Raw genomic sequence first — 22,792 nt, 5'->3', positions numbered from 1 at the left:
CTTGAAACTGCAACGCTAATTCTGCACAACCCACTCGTAGAGGGGCGGGACCTCGTTCCCAGGATGTAAACAGTGCCCGCTATCTCTGCGAAACTGAGGTTGGGAAGCACAATTTTTTTCAAAAATGCTTAACCCTATTCTAGTAAAACAAGGCTAAATGCTAATCGCTGAAGTATTCCTTTAACTTCTTCATCACGGACAGATCATGCTAACCCATCCTGAATGCGTTGTCAGATCTAAACTGTATTTGTACAGTAGGCGGTTTGAGGACACATTTGTCCACATTCCCCCGAGCTGCATGAACACGATCTGTTCTCAGGACACATTAGAGACGGCTTCCTCAGCCTCCGCCTTCCTTTTTTCTAATGATAACCCTTTATTTTTTTCCTCTTCTCTGTCGCTCCCTCTCTTTCTCTCTGTGAGTGTGTCTGCTCGTTAACATCAGGTCTGAACGAAGAGTCTGACTCGCAGCTTTTTATCTGTCAAACTTTGCCCTTTAACTTTGGTATCTGCTCATCAACGTCTGCCGAGGTTTAGAGATCAAGTGATGGATGCAGATTGATGGGATATGACAGCCCGCTTACGGGGAAGCACTTCAACTTCGTTTCTGTTTTACTTTTTATTATTTTTTTATTATGTTGATTAATTAAAACTGTTTTCCATACAGAAAAAAAGATTAGAGCAGATTTCCCGGGAAAAGGATTTTTTTTTGATGATCGGCACATAAGCGAAGTGTAATAAGGGAGACTTCATCTCCACAGATCAAAACTGCTTTTGTTTACATTGCAAGAACTCAGTCAAACTGCAAGCACAAGCAAAACCATGCACTGTTGTGGGCGGCGGCGGTCGTGCAAAGGTGTGACGGTGCATGTTTGTATATAGTGTACATAATCAAATTAAAATTCTAGTGCAACAGGGTGAAAAAAAATTCTATTGAGCAATTAAATAAAACATTTCTGCATAAGCAATGAAACCAATGCCCTAAATATCCAGGCTAAGTTTGCACATAAATCGGCCGAGACCTTGTTGTCTCACAGGGAGCGACGTTAAAACCAATTGAAACCACGTAAACCGTTGGTTATTTGGGTTACTTCATATCGTTATTATTATAATTATTATTATTATGATTATTAATAATAAAAATAGTTGTTATTTTTAAAACAAAATTAACTTAATGTGGCGTTTTAAAGGGAGAAATTGTGAAAAAGGCTTTTGTAAATGAGCTATTCCTCTCTTTTTATCTTCTTCCTGTAGTGTGATTTATTGTAATGTGTTTTGTTTTGTTTTTGTGTGGGAAAAAAAAAAAGAAGAAAAAAGAAACAAACCCTCCGCGGGTCTCGTTTCCTCATTTGCTTGTAGTCACGGCAGTACTGCTAGCAACGGAACATATTTTTATCTCGTGTTTTAAAAGATAATTACTGCTATTTAAACGGAGGCCACTGCAATAAAAATGGAGAACAGAGAGATTTCGTCTCTCCTGGCATTTCTTCTTCTTATTTTTTGTTATAAAAATGGCTTTTGGCAGCCAGTGACGGCGTGGCAGGAGCACACTACCGCCACCTCCTGCTCTGAAGTGTGAATCACAGAATTGCAACATTAAAGTGTTAATGTTTCATTCAAAACCTCTCTCTTCTTCTGCTCGATATGTTTTACTTTCACATGAACGCCCTTTGGATGAATCCCTGTTATTCGCAGTGTGACGATTAAAATTCGGAAAGACTTTCTTTCTCGAACTGCCTTTTGTTTCTTGTTGTTGAAGTAACTTTATTGATTAAACTATAGACATTTGCTACTTGTGTCGTCGTTCTACTTATTTTTGCCGACTCTTCTTTTGATTTTCTTACACTGAATTTAACCTCATAAATCTCTCTTTAATCTCAGTGTGATGCATGTCTTGCCAATTCACAGCTTAAAATTATATAAATATAGTCCATTATGATGATAGTTCAAAATGTATGATGCAAAATGAGGCTATTATTCTACCTGTTATTAGCCACTCATAATATCAAGTGGTGGGCCGCAGGAAATTGATTGGAGGGCCGATGTGGCCCACGCCCTGCAAGTTTGAGACCTCTGTCCCCACAATTTTCCCACATAGGGAAGAAATGTATTTATATGAGTCATTATTATGAAATAGCATGTCATAATTATCAGATACTAAGTCATAATAATGAGATACTAAGTTATTATAATGAGATGTTACATCATAATTATGTGATACATGGTCATAATTTTGAGATACTTAGCATCTCACAATAATGACTAAATCATTATGAGATACTAAGTCACTGTTGTCAGATACTAAGTCATAATTGTGCAATGCTTGGTCATTATTTTGACATACTAGGTCAAAATGATGATATACTTAGTCATCATTATGAGCTACTAGGTCATAATTATGAGATGATTCGTCATTATTGTGAGATACTAAGTTATAATTATGAGATACGTAGTCATTATGAGGTGCTACATCATAATTATGAGATAGTAAGTCACTATAATTAGATACTAAGTCATTATGTGATACTAGGTCATAATTATGAGATACTTAGTCATAATTATGAGATGCTATGTCATACTAACGACTATTTCATAATTATGACTTAGTATCTCATAATAGTGACTTAATATCTCATAATTATGACTTAGTATCTCATAATAGTGACTTAATATCTCATAATTATGACTTTTCCGATAAATACACGGGTTTTGTTGACATTTTGCCGTTGACATTCGTTTTGCAAGTGCACTGTCTGCTTTCGGCCCTACATTTCCCAGCATGCAGTTCGTGTTCACGCGGGTCACGTGACTACGTCTGTCAACATGAGTGGGCACTGCCGTGCTGGCTTCGCTTGGTTTGGGGAAACCAGCAGCTGGAGCTGGGACAGACGCGACCCGTGACCTGCGGATATTCACCTTTTCGTGTTCTTACTGTGCCGTGGAGCTGTTAACACGCGAGTTCAAGTCACCGGAGACCAATGCACGCGCTGCTTCTTCATGTCAAGGGAGGATAAAGTTTACGAGCGTCACTAACGTCATGTCACTGAGGACTTAGCTTGGATGCTAAGCTAGGTAGGTGATGATAGCGGTGCCTGAGTCGTTTTTTTTTTGTTTTTTTTAATCAGCCGGTGAATTCACTTCTATGCCAAACTACACGTTTTATTTCACTTATTTCTTACGGTTTGTCGTTTTAAGTAGTTGGGGAGATATTCTAGATGTTTCTGGCGTTTCTGACTCTAGTGTTAGCTCATAATTTGGTGATACTGTAGCAGGGCGAGTCAGTTTTTTTTCTTTCTATACTCTAAAATTTAAACCAACGTTTGCTCTTTTTTAAATGTTATAATTCGGTTTTAAAAGTGTTAAAAGCAGTCGCCCGGTGTTACGATGCACGGTAGTATAACTTCTAGTAATTGTGTCTCAATATTTAATAATGTAATAAATCAGTAAGCAACTCATGCTTACTATTTATTGCTTTTCCCATTTTTTTATGAACAAAGGGGAATACAACAAATAAAAAACAATCTAAATTTGGGCTGCACCTATTTTGATAAACGTGTTTTTTCAATTATTAATTCAGGTCTTCAGATTTTTCATCTTTTTTAAATGTGAATATGTTCTGCTTCCTTTGCTCCATATAGCAAATAAATATTTATAACATGGCTAAAACGACAATTTTTTGACATTTTATGGACCAAACAAGTGAAAATTGTTGCAGCCCTAATTATTAAATATTAAGAAATATTTTATTAATAGTTTGTACGCTGTAAACCATAATATATAACATTGGTATTTTATGTTCAGAGTTTACACTGTAAAATATGTCACAAATAGGTGTTTTTGCTGATATTGCACAGCGTGTATTTCACTTTTATATGAATTAAATGAGACATAGTATGGAAACCCATTTACCAACTCTATCAGATTAAATTACATTGTTAGAATAATTAAAATACATTATTCTGTTTGTGTGATTGTAAATCAAATACATTTCCCATTATTGTCCAATTGATTTGTTGGCCACCAATATTATAGTGAAGCAGCATTTTAATACTTTTGCACAGTGCATATTAAAGTGAACTGTACCTTGCAGTAGTAATGGCTGACAAAAAGGCACAGTAAGATAATTTCTCCATGTTGTTCAGTGCTCCTTGTAAAATGAGCTGGTACCGAATTATTCAATAACCACAGTTAAATACAAAATGATTAATGATGTGTCACAGTGTTGCTTTGAAAATACAGTGCATTTAATGATCCATACTTGTATTAAAATGATTATATTTATTTGAATATTCCCTTTGAGTTTTTGAGACGAGCAGTCTCATTTTCAACTGGCTCCTCAAGTACAGTCTGCTTAATAATATACAACCCAAAACAAATAGAAAAAAGACAAAAACACTAAAACAAACATCACACACAACCTGTATCTACATTTCTGAGGAACCCAGTTACAGAAACAGGAGTGCGTCTCTTACAGCAGCGTACAACACATTATTAATTCAGTCTTGTTTTTGCATGGAAAGAAAAATATTGAGACAACAAGAGAAAGCTGATATGACAAGGAAAGATATTAGCACATGTAGACAATATTTGCCTCTCGACTAGTTCTGTGTTTGTTTCTACTTTATTACATGTTTCTGTTTTAATCCCTGGCATCAGTGTGAGTGAGCAACAGCAAACACAGATGGCTTTTACTTTCCTTTTTGTTGATTTTTATCAAGTCAGAATCATTAAAGAAAATGCATAACATTTGTTCCCACTCATCCCCAGTAGTGCCACCACTGAGGGACAGTTCTACTTCTCCAGTGACAAACAGCCATGTCTTCATGGATGTGTGAAGCGGGAGAATGAGTGTGCGCCCGCGATGGAGCAGATGCCACCACCTTCCACCAGAGTCTGTCCTGCTCCACACCACGATTAGCTGACCATCAACTGCTGGAGACGACGGGGAAGCCTTGCAGGGATTCTGTGTGAGAAGCTTCTGCTCTCGGCTTGAATAGTGAGTCTGAACTCGTCCTCTGCACCATGGCTGCTGTTAGCGGGGTCAACGTGCAGTCCCATCTCGGAGACGGCGCACTGGCAGGTCCAGCAGGAGCAGGGCTGCCCGCCGTGTCCTTCACAAACACCTCGGTTTCCTCCAGCCCGACGCCAGGCACCGATGCTCGCGGGTGCGAGAACGGCGCCCTGATGGACTCCTTTGGGATCTTCCTGCAGGGACTTCTTGCTGTGATGGCTTTCAGCACGCTGATGTGTGAGTATGTCCACTGTGTGTCAGATATGTGACACCAGCTGCTGATGTTACATCACCGGGGCAATTAACCAATCGCCTCGCTGAGTTCATCATAGGCACTATTGATCCCAGCCGGCAGGATCATGTCCTGCCCTGGAACAGAGGTTGCTTGCTTGTAAACTCCAATGCAAGCTTTATTTCAGTTTAATGTTACATGTGCTTACGTCCTCTTCGCAGTGGTAATAAGAGCTGCTTTCTCACGTCACCACCTGGCACATATTTGAACTTTCCTGCCACACATTATCCACCGTACCTTCAAAATTGTTCATAGGAGTCGCAGGGGTTTTCACAAAGCAGGTGGCAGAGGTTATAGGTTACAGTATTGTATTGAACTTTTTGCTGACATGCCGATATATCAGGTCATTTAGTCTCTTCTGTAGTGAAGTTAACATAATATGTTTCATCCTCCTGTCACAGCAGATGTAGAGATGCATTTTCTTCATTGTGCAAAATCAATAAACATAAATAATAAGAGTTGTAGAGGGCACAGCCTTTTCAGCCTACTGTATAAGTCATTAATCATATTATGTTCGCTGATATAGGATAAAACATTTTAAAACCAATATCAACATTGTGCATTCCGAAAAAAAGACAGAAAGACATTTAAAGTATAGTTCAGTGTGTTATAGAGCCGCAACCAACGTTTATTTTCACAGTCGATGGATCCATCGATTGTTTTCGCGATTCATTTGGTACTTGTTTGGTCCGTAAAATCTTTAGGAAATCTGGAATCGATGATGTTCTCAAATTGTCTTGTTTTTGTCCACAAACCAAAAAGTTTTAATGGTCAGTTTTAATGTTTGCATTGTTACATGGAGCGAAGAAACCAGAAAATATTCACAGGTAAGAAGTTGGAAATTCACAAAGCTTGTTTTTTAATTATTTAAAAAAACACTCAAAATAGTAGTTGATGATTAATAAGTCTGAGTGAAATTATACCAAATCAAGTCAGACCAACATAACCAGATAATGTGATCGGTAGTGAAGCTGCTACAGCATGTGTACATTTTTAGTGGCTAAAATCCCTCTGTGTGTGATGGAAGTTCACTCATGTTGTGAGAAAGAGGTAATGCCTGCGGCTCCAGCTGTAATCTGCATGTACAAACAAGAACAACAACAACAACAACGAGAAAACCTAATGTGGCGTCTGTGCAGTAATATACTTCACTGACGGTTATTCAATATATGCTGCGGCTGCTTTACTGAGAAACTTTTAATATGAGCCACTGAATTAGCATTTTAATAAACTGCTGGAACCTATTTTTCCACGGTTGTTGTGAACTGTAAATCCTCTTTACATGCTCACACAGTTCTATTCTCTATCTCTGGCTTTACGTTGGCGTCGTCTGGCAGCTGGACTTATATTGAGGTAGACAGAAAAACACGAGCGTTAGAGAAGAAAACAAGATTCAGCCCTGTTCCATTGAGTCAGTGTCTGGCACCGCATTTAGCTGGAGGCAGCTCTCTGAGCTGAAGAAGCTGGCCGAGTGTTTTTTTGTCTCTGCATGCGTTCACTACATCACATCCAGCTGTGTGCAGGGCGTGTTCAGTCCGAAGTCACGCTTCACACCCTCGGAACAGAAACTGAGGTCATAGCATGCAGTATGACTTGTTCTAAAGACCACAGACTGTTGTGGTTATTACTCAGAAAACCACACGGGGTGACAGAAGTTCTGCACTGGAGATGGGATTTAAAGTGAAACAATTTAGGATTTCAACCTTTCAAATGAATCTGTTTTAAATGTCTAATGTCTACATGTGTTTATTTAAAATAACGAAGTGCACTTGCTGCAGTGCCGACACAAGCATCAAGCCAAACAATGCCAAACTGTAGCTCAGTTCAAAAAGACTTAACAATCCTAAAAATGTGGGTTAATCTCCAACAATTACCAGGGAAATGTATTAAAATCTCAATATGTAACAGAAGACTCTGATGTATTTAGTGACAGCACTGTCTGTTGTGGAGTCTAACAAATATTTTTAATGGTTATGTTTACCCACAATGCCCTGAGTTGTAGTCTGCTTCCTGCATTTGGTTCATTTGGCTGTAGAAAAAAAAATCATACTGGTCTGGATAAAAATAAAAGGCTGAAAAGAGACTATCCACATAAAAACCAGTCTAGGTGAATCCGCCTAATCCGATCCGTATCTTGCGCTTGCATTCACTATCGTCTTTGTCTGTTTTTCCCTTCATGATAACGTTTATTTCCTTTCCTTAGTCGCCCTGGCTTACCTTATTCTGTTGCTGTTCCTGCAATTGTATACGCTGTGGGCGAGTCAAAATCATTTTTTGATTTGATAGATCGCCTTACTTCTTCATGCAATGCGATTATTGATACGCCAGGGCAAATATCGATATTTAAATTAACAAATAAAGGTGCTCTAAAATAAACAGTCCCTGCCAGTTTCGCTCACTGGGCGTCACGACTTCATGTTTCCTCACGGCGGCGCTACTGAAATAAATGAGGGAAACTTACATATTTGGGAGAACTTAAGCTACGTTAAGAGATGCTCCATCCACGTTCAGTACATGGACTTTATGCACTTTGTTCTCTATGTTGTGAATAAATGGAGAAATCCTGCACTTTTAACAAATATCGTGATGTATGGCTGTGTGATTGTCTTGCGATATATTGATTATCACAGAATCTTTGTATCGTGATATTATTTGTATTGTGGACCATTTATCGTATCGTATCGTATCGTGAGAGACCCACCCTGTGATTCTCACTGCTAGTCTACATTGCTTTATTAGGAAAAGCAGCGCTACAGTGCCACGTACAGGCCTGGCATATGTACTGCAGCGTTTAATGTGCCATGTCCTGAAATGATGCTGTGTTTATGAGGACAAAACGTCAAAGAAGAAGATGAAGGTTTCGTGCCATATTCGTGTGAATAGAGGATCTCTGATGATAAAAAAGTAAACTTGTCTTGCCACGAGAAACACTGACGCTCCTCTCCCCGTCACCATGCAGCTGTATCATTGCAGTTAAACGTCGAGGGCAGTGGGGGGTGCGATAGAAAACAAGCCACCATTGTGAAGAACAGCAAGAGCTTTATTTGTCTTGGACATTTTACTGCTGTCAGTAACGATGAGCCTCCTTTTTTTTATTATTATTATTATAGAAGGCCTCAAAGTCCTTTACACACAGGGATTAATTAAAGTGACAACTTTAGTTTTACCTGGGGAACTGTGGTCACGCACCAGGACTGCAAACCACTTTCATGCAGTGTAACATTAAGTTAGGTCTCATCTATTTTCAGTTTAATTCTGGACACTTTTAAGATCCTGTGTCCAGTTTGTAACATTTAGGAGGGTTTATTGGCTGACAGTGAACATACTAACAAAGGTACGTTTGCAAAAGCTTTAAAATTAAAATGATTTGGCTGTTGTGCGCTGAGGATAAGACTAAGTGATTTATGGAAGCTGCCATGTTTCTACAGCAGCTTTTATAGAGAAATCAGCCAAAGTGTGTATTTTTCCCTTCAGAATTACAACCTAAATATGCAAACAAAGAACAACAAAATTGTTTCTGGTATGTGAAGGACACCATAGTTTGCTGACGTGGATTGGAAAGGAATGATTAATCATTTAATCAAGAAAATAGTCGTTAGTTGCAGCCCTAATTGTTGCTGTGTCTCCTTAAAGGCTCAGTTACTGATGAACAATTTAACTGTATGTCTTCCTTTATTTAGATTTTCTTGTGTTTCCCGTCAGCTTAGCAATGAGCTGAATATAAAAGTATCCGATGAATCACTTCCCAGTTGTTGTAATTTGACATTAGGTCAGTGTTTGAGTTGTTATTTTGCCATTAGTTCTGCTTTCTCTTTTACCAACAGCATGTTGAACTTTCACAAATCAAAGTTCACTCCCAGAAAGGTCCAGTGTGTAAGAGCTAGTGCCATGTTATAGTGAAAATGCAGATTCCCCTCCCTTTCCCAAATGTATCAGGGAATCATATCGGCTTTCACACACACACACACACACACACACAACAAAGACTATATCTCCTCTTCTTTAAAATTTAAAATGAACACTGGCTGGTTTGTCCACTGGGGCTACCGTGGTCCATTACCTCAAAAGTACCTGAAGTAAATATAATAAGACGTATCATCAACTAGTTTTCTGATTCTGAGAGTGAATATGTTCTGGTTTCTTGGCTCAGTACAAGAAAGAAATAAATTGAATCTTTTTCAACGTTTTCTGACATTTTATGGACCAATCAATCGATAAATGAAGAAAAAGAATTGTGAGATTAACTCGAAAATATGTTTTTATTTTAAAAAGTTTGCACTCTAACAATAGAAAATATTACCCACAAGTATATTTGACCCTTCGTACATGTTACACCCTGGACCTTAAAATAACTAAGAACGAGTCCAGATTTTTAGCTGGAACAAGTAAATATTTTAACCTTTGAATGTAAAACATTCTTCACTGGACCTGTCAACTTAAAGCCGTCGGCATGAGTTAAATGTTGGTGGTGGATTGAGGATTTGAAGAAAAGTGTAAAAAAAAAAAAAAGGCCCTGGAGTCTGTGCTGAGTTAAGTTGAAGGTATTTCAGGCCACGCTAGGGCAGACGTGTACACACCCTGAAGATCAGTCCTGAATATGACCGCATATAATTATCTGACCTAATGGCCTGCAACGTATAATCATTATAATAAATCAGTAAGACACTGAATTAACTCTCTCTGGAATAATCTGCTCTCAGCTGTGTGTTTTGGTTTACACCAGTCTCTGATTGGCGTCTTACTGGCAAGGAAAGAACACAATAGCTGTGCAATAACATGTTCTCCTAAAAACTGGACTTTCAACACGTGATGCAATACGGACCAAGGGGGATCTTCTTCATAAAGTTTCTATTGTCCAGATTTCTGCTGGCTGATCCTTTCAGCTCAATACTCCCTTCTGGAAAGGGTAACCAGAACAAGTACGGTGGGCACAACGCCACTGTCTTTCTGAAGGTTTATTCCACATGCACAGTTAAACAGCAGTTAGGCAGCAGTCAGTTAGCAGTTAAAAGTTAGTTAGCAGTTAGTCAGTTAGTTAGACAGCGTCTTGTTAGCTACTAACTAGAGTTAGTTAGGTTGTAAAAAAAATAGTTGTAAAAAAAATAGATTTACGAAGCCACTTACAAAGGCACATACGAAGGTAATATATAACAAAACATGGCTTTGACAATGCACCTTAAAGGCAACGGTGCTTTGATACCAATTACAACAATGAACAGATAAATAGATGTCCAGATAAATAGCTTTGCCTGCTAGAAAGTTCTACATCTATTGTCCAACCATAATCTCCTATTGGCAGAGAGTCATGGAGAAGATTATCGATAGTTTTGGGGTAACTATGACTCTTAATCTACTACATTGTCTTAATGGAAATGAGAGAGAAAACGGCTTTTTATGAACCCCTTAAATTAAAAAAATTCTCACTCATTTCCTTGGTAAATTGCCGTGGGAGTAGTACACAACTCCTTAAATGGACATCCTGGGTGTGTCTCCTCATCGCCATGTGTTATTGAGTCAAAGTTATGATTGAATTTTTTTAAACCAACCGGAGTAGCAATAATTGTGCAGAAGTCACGAAGTAGACAGTTTTTCTTTTATTTTTTGTTCATAAAAACAAGCCAAGGGAGCAGTGGTAGAGCGAGTCGTTTTCAACTAGTAGCTTGTGGGTTCAATTCACCCCAACCTGTCTTGGCACATGGCTGCACATCTTTGAGTCTGGTTCTGTCAGAGATTTCTTCTTCTTCTTCTTCTTCTGTTAAAAGGGAGTTTTTTCTCTCCACTGATGCCTCTAGTGTTTGCTCATTGTGTGAATTGGGTTTCTCTGCTCTCCGTGATGTTGTCTATGTACAGAGCCTTGAGATAATGTATGTTATGATAGAAGATGCGCTGCACATAGACATGCTGTGTGAAAGTGTGAGTGATTGGGCGAATAGCAAAGCTGTATTGTAAAGCAGCTTTGAGTGGTCATCAAGACTGGAAAAGCGCTACATAGACCATATACGTATTTCCAAATTTCACAAATTCAATCCAATTTATAAAACAAAAATATTGAGTACCTTTTGCTCAGGTGTGTTTATATAGTTGGTGAAAATAAAAAAATATCTTTTTTTATCAGATTGCCTATAGGTTGTGCTGAAAAAAAGGTATAAGACACTGTATATTATAGCACATTCTTATTGCCTCTGTATATACGCTTTAGCATAGTAATGCAAAAAAAAGCAGCCTAAATGCTCTGTGTTCTATGGGTTAATAAAAGCAATAATATGTTTCATTGATTCTGTGTACGGCGTGTTCAAATGCCTCTACCTGAGCGGCTCCCTTTTCCCTCCACAGTGAAACGCTTCAGGGAACCAAAACATGAAAGGAGACCCTGGAGGATCTGGTAAGGCGGCTGAGCCAGCTTTCATTTATTTTTTTCTCCAACCAGGCATCAAAATGGAGTGGCGTGAAACTCGGGTGCAAATCATCTGTCCCGTGTCTCCGCAGGTTCCTGGATACCTCAAAACAGGCCATAGGAATGTTGTTCATCCACTTTGCGAATGTCTACTTGTCAGGCCTCACAGAGGAGGACCCCTGTTCACTGTGAGTCCATCCTGTTCCTGCTCCAGTCTTGAGTATTCCTCCTGAGTCCTGAGTGATCTGATCACGTGCAGGTCGCACTTCAGTGTGTGTTTGAAACTTCCCAGTCTAACGCTTTCTCAGATCTGATTGCCAAAACCACATCTAGATGGTGGTTTTTCAGGGTTCCCACAGGTCCTTGAAATCCTTAAGTTGTTTCTGTTTGAAAAACGATTTTGGAAAATCACCCTAAATTAGACATGGGTCATTAAAAAGTGCTTGAATTTTTTGCAAGAAAGAAGTGAAGTGGAGTTGTAATTACTAGGATGGGGTTGTGGACACTGTCCACTGTCACTCTGTCTCTCTCTTTCCGCCGTTGACATGAGATTGGAAATGAAAAATCCAGCATCTGTGTCTCACCAAAGAAACTTGTTCAGATGCAGAGCGTGCTGCAAATCAATGAAAGTGGACGCCATGGGCAAAGTGACTCTTAAAAGTGGCTCTCCCATCTTAAGCTTTGTCAGCACATTCGGTCCTTGAATTTGAGGGAATCAGCCCCTGGATTTGAGGGAATCAGCCCCTGGAAAGGCCTTGAATTTGATGTCAACCAACGTGTGGGAACCCTGTTTTTGTCTAGTGGTTGAAATCTTATTTCATGTTACAGCAGTGTGAATAGAGCTTTGACTCATTCAAGCCTCTCCTGTCTCTCTCTCTCTCGCTGACACACACACACACAAACACACACACACGTTGATGTCAGACACGTTTGTTCAGTCAAGACTCATTAAAATAATGTTGCTGCGAATAGACGTGACGCCGGAGAGTATTTGATCACAGGGTAGGGAAACCAGATCTGATCTCATGTGCTGAATATGTGAACAGTCTCATTCAGCACTGTCCACGCGCGACTGCATTACGGTGAGGACGGATGTTAATAATAGGTGTGAACGGGGCATTAGGGCTCAGACGCACTATTATGAGTTTAGGAGAGTTTCTGCTTTTCATCCCAGAGTGAATAAATACCAGAATGCCACCCTTGCGGTTTTGTGTGTACGACAAATTTGTACGCAACTACGGGAAACAATGATGTCATAGTCCCACCTGTTTTCTTTTGCATTCACTGTTCCCGTCTTTGTCAGTTTGTTCTTTTGGCTTTATGTTAACTTTTACATTATTTCCTTTACGGCTACAACTGACGATTGTTTTCATAATCCATTATTCAAAAACAAAATTCCATTAATCTGTCAATTATTTTCTCAGTTAATCAAGGAAATGTGGATCAGGGTTTACCAAACCTGGAAATGATTATGTTCTTGAATGTCTTGTTTTGTCCACAAACTGAAATTATTTAGTTTTAATGATTTCTTAGTTACATGGAGCAAAAATTATCCCAAAATATTCACATTTAAGAAGCTAAAATCAGAAAGCTGATTTTAACTATTGAAAAAACACTTAAACCAATTAATCGATTATCAAAATAGTAAAAATGTGTCTTTAGTAATAATTAGTAATCATTGCAGCCCTACTTGTTCAAATAACTCATTATTTAAGTTTGCACACAGTGAGAATCTTTATTTCTGTGACAGCATTACAGCGCCACACACTGGTCTGGCATGCATACTACAGGGTTGAGAGTCAGGTTTTGTGGCAATTAATATTCTTTTATTTTTGGAAAAATCAGAATGATGTTATTGGGATTAAGCCTTAATCTTCCAAGACGTGACACGACGAACTGCAGTGACTGCACTTTTCTCTTCTTTTCTCTTCTCAGATACCTCATTAACTTCCTGTTAGACGCCTCTCTGGGCATGTTGCTGATCTATGCCGGAGTGAGAGCCGTCAGTGCTATTGTAGAGTGGAGGCAGTGGGACTCCCTGCGCTTTGGAGAATACGGTGAGGGTCTTATGTTTCAGGGGGGAGTGGAGGTTCTGGTTTGTTCCTGGAATACCTGGTATGTCCAGCAGAGGGCAGCAACTGCTCACAGTACTAGAATAATGCATGGTCATTTCGTTTACTGGCAGTTTTAATCCACTGAAACTGTGAGATAACGTCTTCATGAGGAAGCAAAAGAAGCAGTAATCTAATCTGTCTTTCTTTATTTGTATGTGTGTAGGCGAGCCAGTGCAATGCACAGCATGGCTGGGCCAGTGTATCCTCTACATCCTCATCATGATGTTTGAGAAAGTCCTCATCATGCTGGTTCTGCTCATTCCCCAGTGGAAAAAGGTCAGACATTTATTGAATTTGTTGCCTCTTTTTTCCTCTCAGTTCTTCTGAGGGAACCAGGACTTACTTTTCTCTTTCCCAGTTTGCTTCGTTTGAATTTGTTTTACAGATTTTACTATGGCAGGTTTTTTCACACTGGACTTTATTTAACACCTTAACCTATGATCCCCAACCTGGAATCGAACCTGTGGCGGTGAGAGCATAGAATCCTAACCTCTTGACCACCAGAGATGTTCAGTGAGGGCTTCATTTGTCGGCTGAACCGCGACTGCTGATATTTTGATCCTAATTTATACGGGTTAATAAAATTCACCAATAAATAAAAGATATTTGAACTCTCACAGAAACTAAAACTGTGTCCCTCATACAAACTAAAGTGTGTGCGATCGAGTGCTGTTTTTTTTTTGTTGTTCATCTGGAGGCTGTAGACTGTAGCACCAGTGCTGATCCACAGTAATGTAATGTTGCTCTTCTCATGTGCTACAGCATTAATTGTTGTCTTGCAATAACATTTATTTGCCATTTGAGGTGAATAAACAGTGAAAGGCTATGGGTTTCAAAGTCCCTGTACTGTATATACATATGTGTCTCCTACACATACACATGCGTTGCTGCATCACACTTTCCCCAAACTCAATAAATGTGTCTATTTAGATTTAGACTGTTTTCACTGATAAGTGGATTGTGAAAATGAAGATGTCTTTGTGTTCCCTTTGCTTACGTGTTTGTTGTGTATTTGTGCGTTGCAGTTGGCTCTCCTCAACCCCATAGAGAATCCTGACCTGGAGCTGGCCATCGTCATGCTCATCGTTCCATTCTTTGTTAACGTAAGTCTGCTCGCTCTTCCCACGACTGAAATCCACGCGTTTCTCTTGATGATTTCCTGAATCTTAACTGACAGTAAATCACGCCATTGTTTCACACACTGGCCACGCATTGTCTTGTGTGTACAAATCTGATTCTGATGGATGTTGTTGCTGCGGCGGTTTCTGTCCTTCCTTCAGGCCCTAATGTTCTGGGTGGTAGATAACTTCCTCATGAAGAAGCACAGGACAAAAGCAAAGCTGGAGGAGAGAGAGGAGGACTCGCGGGGGAACAGCAAGGTGCGCTACAGAAGAGCTCTGTCCCACGACGATTCAGAGTCTGAGGTAAGTGTAGGAGCCAGTGTTGAGTTGGTTTTAGTTTAAGGTTTGTTCGGGTGGTTGGTGCAGGATCACTTGAAGTTGTTAACTGTTGGCCTTAAGCCTTTGATTAAATATTCTGGCAAGGAAATGAATGTGGCTTTGTGAACCTTCTGATGTTACTTTGTTCTTTTGATAAAAGGTAACATGGACACTTTGATATCTTTGACGGCTATGATAGATTGAAGGATTGTGAGATATGTACTAAAGATTTGGTGGATGTGCAGAAAGGTTTTTTGAGTGCAAGGTCACGGTAAGTTACGTTGTCTTACTGTTTGAATCTATAGGTCTTCGTTCACAACCTGGAACATCAAGGGAATATTTCTATTTACTAAACATTTATTTTAAACCTTTGGGGCGAGGCATGAGAAAATATCACCATAATCTTTGCTTTTTCATCTAAATCCTCTGGTCGTCCGAAACTCATGAAAGCTCACTATGACGTAGTAGACTCTTAGCTGTTACTGATCTCCATGGCTGACCGTCGTCCTGTTTCGGTTCAACTTGGCAACTGTTTTCATTCCAGGTGATAAGGAACTGATATGGAGCATACGTAGCATTCATAGTTCAGTGCACCAGCTTTTCACAGACAACAGTCATCTACAAGTCTATGACAGAGATGGTTTTGTTATGGTGTTCCTTGAATCTCGTGGCGGTGGAAACTTGTGCTAGAAGATGGAAGATGGAATATTAGAGAACGTGTGCTGGTGGAACACACACAAATGTTTTGATTTCTTACGGAAACAACTCACTTTTAAAGATGCACATATTGTTTTGTTTATTCGTACAGAATGTCACTACTGTGTACACAATCTGTTTACTGCTGAAGAGATAAAAGACCTGTTCTCTTTCTGGTAAATGAATCCTTAAATGTCTGAGCAGTTGTTTGGAGTTTACTGCGCTGCATTTTGTAAGTTACTTTTCCTTACTTGAAATGAATAGCATGCTTATGGTGACTTTGAGCACTCACAAGCCTCTTGCAGTACTATTTAAGCATTTGCAAAAGTGAATAAACAGTGAAAGGTTACGGCTTTTAAGTCCTTAAGTCCACATGTGTGCGTCTTACACGTACATTCGCCTAAACAGTGTAAACAGATGGCAGCTGCGTGGTTTCTGTGACTTCCTACGTGCAGCAGCAGCAGCGGCAGCAGCGGCAGCAGCAGCAGCTCTTGCAAAACAGTCTTTCCCTGTGTTGTGCAACTGTGGGGGTTGGGTTTGGTTATATGCGTTTTGACATGCAGGGGGATGTTCAGAGGGCTAGTGGCGCAATGGATAACGCGTCTGACTACGGATCAGAAGATTCTAGGTTCGACTCCTGGCTAGCTCGTGTTCTTTTCTTTTTTCCTCTTCAGGCTTGCATTGTCTTGTTGTGACGTTCATTTCTAAAATGAACAGAAAAAAATAGTAAAATAAAATAAATAATAAAGGACACTTGAATAAGTTAAAAAGTTCTAAGTATAAAATTAGTTATTTACTTGCATTCCTGAATGTTATGCTTGATTAATTTCTGACTTCTCGGAGAAGAAGCTCAGTGTGGCGGCTCAAATTTTAACAACAAAATCACATTTTTTTTTTGTTTTAAACTGGTTTTTGTGACAGGTGGTCTACTAAACTTGTTAAGTACTGTATATATTCAGTGTATACAGTATGTATATGTATATGTATATATAGAGGGATAGATAGATAAGGGCTGCAACTGAGCAAACGTTAGAATCACCAGTTTGTTTTTCCTCAGTGATCCACGTGTTTGCATGTTTTTTAGGTCACTCATAGAGATGTAAATGTGATCCGTCGGGTGCTTTCACATGTGACTGTGCTGAAACAGTGCAGACAAAAGAAAGAACGCTTGCTTCACTTCCTCCATGTAGTGCTGCAGCCTTCAGCGAGCACGCTCTCAGCACGCTGCAGAGCTGCGGGGGTGGGGCTGAGTCTGGGAAGGGAATCACTTTCCACAGCTTAAAAAGAGAGCCCACCGGGCTAGTGGCGCAATGGATAACGCGTCTGACTACGGATCAGAAGATTCTAGGTTCGACTCCTGGCTAGCTCGAATGTTTTTCTCTAAATGCCAGAGCAGGAGTTTCTGCCTCACCAGGTACTGATTATTTTACTGCACTGCATTTTTGTTTGTTTTTAAGTTACTTACTTGATATGAATAGCATGCTCATTGGTGATGTTGAGCACTCACAAGCCTCTCGCGGTAGTATTTAAGCATTTGCAAAAGTGAATAAACAGTGAAAGGTTACAGCTTTCAAGTCCATATACACATGTGTGCGTCATACACGTACGCACGCCTTAGCAGTTTAAACATAAAGCAGCAGCAGCAGCAGGAGGAGCAGGTTTCTAGGTTTAACTCCTTTTTTTTTTCTCTTCAGGCTTGCAGCGTGTCTTGTTGTGATAGGGAGGGAGCGCCATTGTGGATACTTTTCTGATAGTTAAGTGTGCAGGTTAATCTGTCAGGTTAGGTGTTTATCAATAAGATAAAAAGACACAAGATACAGTTCTTTTTTGATCCTCGTCAGTAAATCATTCCAAATAACAACATCCGCTTGTACAATGGACTGTAAGATTTGTTGTTTGGGCTCTCTTTCATATAGGTTTCTTAATATAATGTATGAATCTACAATTTAACGCTATAGAAATGACACATCTGTGACTCTATTATGATTTTAAGTAGCACTGTGGATTATCATTAACTCCCAACCTAACTGGATTTGGTTGCATTAACTCAAATCTAACTTTTAACTTGAACCTGCCGTTGAAGGTAATATTTAGTCAGTTGTACTACAGTAGACCCGCACCCAGTGTAAGGTTAATGCCACAGCTGCCCTTAGTCAACAGCACTGCTAATTATCAAAATATGCTTTTATGTTTCTGTAATGGTGCTTTAAAATGTACTGTTTTAGAAACTAAACAGAAAAGAATAGTCAAAAAAAGGACATTATTGTTTCTTGAATAACATGTCAAAAATGTGTTATTTAATTGCATTCCTGAACAGAAAAAAAATAGTTTTAGCTGTTGATTATTATGCTTGATTCATTTCCGAATTCTCAGAGAAGACGCCCAGTGAGCCGGCTCGAATTTTAACAATAACAGTATAACGTTTTGTTTGTTTTAAACTAAGGTTTTAGAAAGTATTGACTTTATGTTTTCCAGTTTTTATGACGGGTGCTGTATATATTCAGTATATACAGTATGTTTATTTATATATGTGTATATATATACATATATATATATATATATACATAGATAGACAGATAGATAGCTATAGATAAGGTAGATAATTATTTACAGGACCGAGATTATTCGAATAATCGTTTGGTCCCTGAAATGTTAGAAAAATGTTAATGTTGAACGTTGAAGTGTCATTTTGTCCACAAACCAAAATGAATCAGTTGTAATGATTTCTTTTTTTATGCAGCAAAGAAAGCAGAAAATAGTCCCTAAATATCCATTGTCTGTTTCTGATTGTTTTTCCTCAGTGAGCCATGCGTTTGCATGTTTTTTGGTCACTCATAGAGATGTAAATGTGCTTTGTCGGGCGTTTTCACATGAGACTGTGCTGAAGCAGTGCAGACAAAAGAAAGAGCGCTTGCTTCACTTCCTCCATGTGGTGCTGCAGCCTTCAGCAAGCATGCGCTCAGCATGCTGCACGGCTGTGGGGGTGGGGCTGACTCACACTCTGAGGAGGGAATCATATACGGCAGCTCTGAGATGTGTGTGCATGGGGCTAGTGGCGCAATGGATAACGCGTCTGACTACGGATCAGAAGATTCTAGGTTCGACTCCTGGCTAGCTCGAATGTTTTTCTTTTTCTCTTTTGCTGTGGAGGGAGAGCCCCGAAAAGCAGCATGGAAGAAGAAACCTGACTTATGTATGTATAAATAAATACATAACTAAATAAATACATAAATGCATAAATAAAATAATACATGCATGAATAAATAAATGTATAAATTAATACATAAATAAATAAATGAAAGAATAAATAAATGCCTTACATTTTTACTGCAGTCCCAGCCTGCAGTCACAGCAGACCCTCACCACTCTACGTCCACGCTGCCGTTCCACCCTGGCTTACAGAATGTTTCTGTAAATGTTTCTTAACTCAGTCTCTCATAAAAGAAATCACTGCATTTAATACATATCCGAAATATCATATCCATGGAGCGAACTACGGGGGAGCCAGGGGGGTCTCAGCCCCCCATCATGAGACATGAGCTCCCCTGGAAACATGATTTGTGAGATTTTGGGAGGGTCTCTAAAATATTTGCAAAATATTGTCTTTTGATTGATTTGATGCGTGAATGGAGTTTGGATATGATAGAAGGCGATATGTGCTGATTTAAGACGAGTAGATGTGCAGACTTGTAATAATGGATGTGTTGAGTTGAGTAGTTTTTTTTGAAGTGGAGATGCAACCTAAACCGTGACGTGCGGAGGCGAGTGGATCCTGTGGAAATACACCACAAGCGCTCTGAGGCACGCGCAAGCGTCCAACCTGACACACCCGCCCCCCCCCAATATACGTGAAAGCTGCGGTATAGTTCGCAGACTGAACATATATGTTATGTCTGATATGTAACAATTTTGCAAATTAGACGATGACGTCATTTAACGACTTTTAGGACAGCCAATAGCGACTTTCCTTGCTGAGGAGTTGGCAACAGTGCTGGGCGAGCTGACAGACAGACAGACAGACAGACGACTTTATTGATCCCTTTGGGAGGTTCCCTTGGGGAAATTAACAAGCTGGTAGCCAACAACATTCCTGTACACGACTCAGCGCTGCTAGTAAGGCAGAAGTCGTCGACCCGAATCGAGCACACTCCTGTAACCAATCATGCTGTTGACTGAGGTTAGGACCTCCTACCTCATTAACATATGGAGACAGCAATAAATAAATTTAAGTGAACAGAAATGTAGAAATAAATGTACGGCATTTATTTTCTTTCATATATTCTTTTATTCTTTTATTTATTTATTCATTTATTTATGCATTTATTTATTTATACATTTATTTATTGCTGTATTTATTCATGCATTTATTTGTTTATTCATTTATTTTTGCATTTATTTATTTATTTCTGTATTTATTTGTACATTTATTTATGCATTTATTTATTTATACATAAGTCAGGTTTCGTCCTCCATACAGCAGAGGAGAAAATTGCTGAAAAATCACATAATTCTCTGCTGGTATCTCTACCCACCAGTCACGAGACGTTTCTCAGTCGTAACAATAAAAGACATTGTTATTATATGATCATCTCGTCCTGCCATTTGCCTCATCATTTTTTTTTTTGATTTGTTTCTCAGATCCTCTTCTCAGCAGACGATGAAATGGACGAGTCCGACGAAGACGATGTGCGACGGTTGACTGGTCTTAAGACGGTGAAGAAGAAGAAGCTGCGCATGGGGATCCCCGTTTGACCCGAGCAGTACTTGACTTCACCACACTGATCCACATACATTCCCCACCCTGTACCACCACAGATCCTGACTTCAGCCTCTTTTCAAACATGAAATACTCACTGATGGACGGCAGAAGATGGATGCTGTTGTTGAATTCTCTTCTCCTGCAAAAAAAAACTGTGTCTAACCTGGATTTGACACTTGGGGAGACATTCTCTTGGGTTTCATTTCACTCCTGTTGACTGTATGGGGGGGGTACAAGGAACTTTACCACGAACAAACACAATAATGTTTACTCCTAAATGTGATTGAAGTGAGAACACTGGTTTAAGACTGTTTGGACGTCAGTGGCAGGAAGTGCATTTTCACGCTCACTGGTCCAGGATCGTGTTTGTTTGGACAAATCTCTAAACGGTCACCTTTGAACCAAACATGCAAACACATTTGTTCGACGGTCGTTACGTTTGATCCTTTCACTTGTTGTCTAAACTGATTGTAGTCCTGGTGTAGATTCCATGATAAGTGTGTGCTTTTAGCCCCCGTTCAGACCCGGAACAAAATTATGTTTTTAATCATTCTAACAGGACGGATTAGTCTGGTTTTAACGTGCTGAGCTCTACACACGCTGCTCTACCATTAAACAGCATTTGTTGTGACCATCATTGCACCAGTTGCTATAAATGCTCTAATGCAGGGGTCTCAAATTCAAGTAACCCGGGGTCACATGAGCTTCAAGTCTGGTTATGGGGTGGGGCTCAGTCAAGTGAGAACTAGTCTAACTGCAATGATATCATGATATAGCAATAATGCCATTTGTGATGATACTTCACATACTTTCAAAAAAAGTGTTGGTTTTGATACGAAACAAGGTATAGTTCACAATAAAAGCCACACATTGAGGACGCAATCTGTAAATATCCAAAACAAACCCTTTAAGTGCCGGGCCGCATGAAATTGATAGAGGGACCACATGTGGCCCACGGACCGCGAGTTTGAGACCTCTGAAACTAATACATGAGGACCGGTTAGTGTAAAAACAGCGACACCAGAGCGGGTCAGAGGATGTCAGCTGAATCTGAGGACACACTCAGGATGGATCAGAACCCCGGGTCTGAACAGGGTGTTGTTGCCAGAACGTGTGTGTGTGTGTGTGTGCATGTTTGTACTTCCATCTTGGTTAGACGTAAAGTAGGAGGCTAGAATATTTCTAATTTCTACTGCTTATCCTTTGAAGGTTGCAGGAAATTCCAGCCCCCCTCCCCCCCACACACACAAAGGTGGAAGTACATGCCTCATATGTCCTTGTCCTTCTGTCCTTGTAGGGACCAGGTTCACCATCAAGGACACTTTATGAAAGGAGGACATTTTAGCTGATTTGAAGGGTTACGTACGAGGTAAAACGCAGCGCTCTGAAGGGAGGGGTTTGCGGGGGGACAAGTTTGTGAGAACCACTTTACAAAGATCCTCAAAAAAACCTGGATTGGATCTCATTTAACTAATCCAGGGCTTTAGCAGTAGACTTAGAATTAGGAATATTTTGCAGGGCCTCACCCAATTTTAAATAAAGGATGATGATGTTAAGGGTAAGCTAGAAAATACCTTTGTCAATGATTCTCCTCACGAAGATAGGAATACAAGTATGTGTGTGTGTGTGTGGGTATGTGTGTGCCCCCCCCCAACAAAGTCAAAAATATTCTTTGTGTATTAACATTTAACTTTAAAATTGTGTAATTGACTTAAGCTGCGAGAGATCCTCACAAATATAGAAGTACAAGTCTGTGTGCGGATGTGTTGTACTTGTCCTTACGCCTTTGTAAGGACCTGTTCCACATTTTGAGGACATTTTAGGAAACCTAAACAGTTTAGTCTTTTTTAAAAGCAGAGCTTCTCCATTGTGTTTTTCAGCGAAGCTTCCTCTCATGGAATAATTTCGACAATACATTTCATCAATTGGAGAATGTTTTATTGAACATCCTCACAACGATAAAGAAACACACATACTTGCATCTTTGTAAGGACCAGTTCCACGATTGAAGACGTTGTAGGACCTGAAGACTGTTCTTACAACTTAAAACGGTTTTAAAAAATGTGTTTCTTAACCAGGGAAACCCC

The 22,792-nt window shown here is 39.6% G+C and overlaps 1 protein-coding gene and 3 non-coding genes across 5 annotated transcripts; all 4 read left to right on the top strand.

Moving 5' to 3' along the window:
* Positions 1–2,847: 2,847 nt before the first annotated feature.
* On the top strand, positions 2,848–20,931 carry stimate (STIM activating enhance). Of its 2 annotated transcripts, none has more exons than XM_044024264.1 (9): positions 2,848–3,072; positions 4,771–5,248; positions 11,637–11,685; positions 11,790–11,885; positions 13,633–13,754; positions 13,975–14,087; positions 14,837–14,914; positions 15,092–15,235; positions 20,585–20,931. In XM_044024264.1, the coding sequence occupies exons 2-9, from the start codon at positions 5,023–5,025 to the stop codon at positions 20,696–20,698; spliced, it is 942 nt and encodes a 313-aa protein (XP_043880199.1). In that variant the 5' UTR covers positions 2,848–3,072; positions 4,771–5,022; the 3' UTR covers positions 20,699–20,931. The 2 variants fall into 2 exon arrangements, with proteins under 2 accessions (XP_043880199.1, XP_043880198.1); XM_044024263.1 differs by having other exon boundaries at positions 4,768–5,248.
* Positions 16,523–16,595, top strand: trnar-acg. The gene has a single exon. It is a non-coding gene; the product is annotated as a tRNA-Arg (tRNA).
* Positions 17,243–17,315, top strand: trnar-acg. Its single transcript has one exon. It is a non-coding gene; the product is annotated as a tRNA-Arg (tRNA).
* On the top strand, positions 18,993–19,065 carry trnar-acg. Its single transcript has one exon. It is a non-coding gene; the product is annotated as a tRNA-Arg (tRNA).
* Positions 20,932–22,792: the final 1,861 nt, after the last annotated feature.

This window comes from Solea senegalensis, linkage group LG4, assembly GCF_019176455.1.
Source record: "Solea senegalensis isolate Sse05_10M linkage group LG4, IFAPA_SoseM_1, whole genome shotgun sequence".
NCBI classification, from domain to species: Eukaryota; Metazoa; Chordata; class Actinopteri; order Pleuronectiformes; family Soleidae; genus Solea; species Solea senegalensis.
The sequence above is the reverse complement of the archived record's forward strand: the minus strand, read 5'-3'. Positions and strand labels throughout refer to the sequence as shown.

Bases quoted from the DNA above. Each gene is read 5' to 3' on its own strand.
- stimate (XM_044024264.1), top strand. From the start codon at position 5,023: ATGGCTGCTGTTAGCGGGGTCAACGTGCAGTCCCATCTCGGAGACGGC. The intron at 14,088-14,836 runs GTCAGACATTTA...TGTGCGTTGCAG, and splicing joins TCATTCCCCAGTGGAAAAAG to TTGGCTCTCCTCAACCCCAT. The intron at 14,915-15,091 runs GTAAGTCTGCTC...TCCTTCCTTCAG, and splicing joins TCGTTCCATTCTTTGTTAAC to GCCCTAATGTTCTGGGTGGT.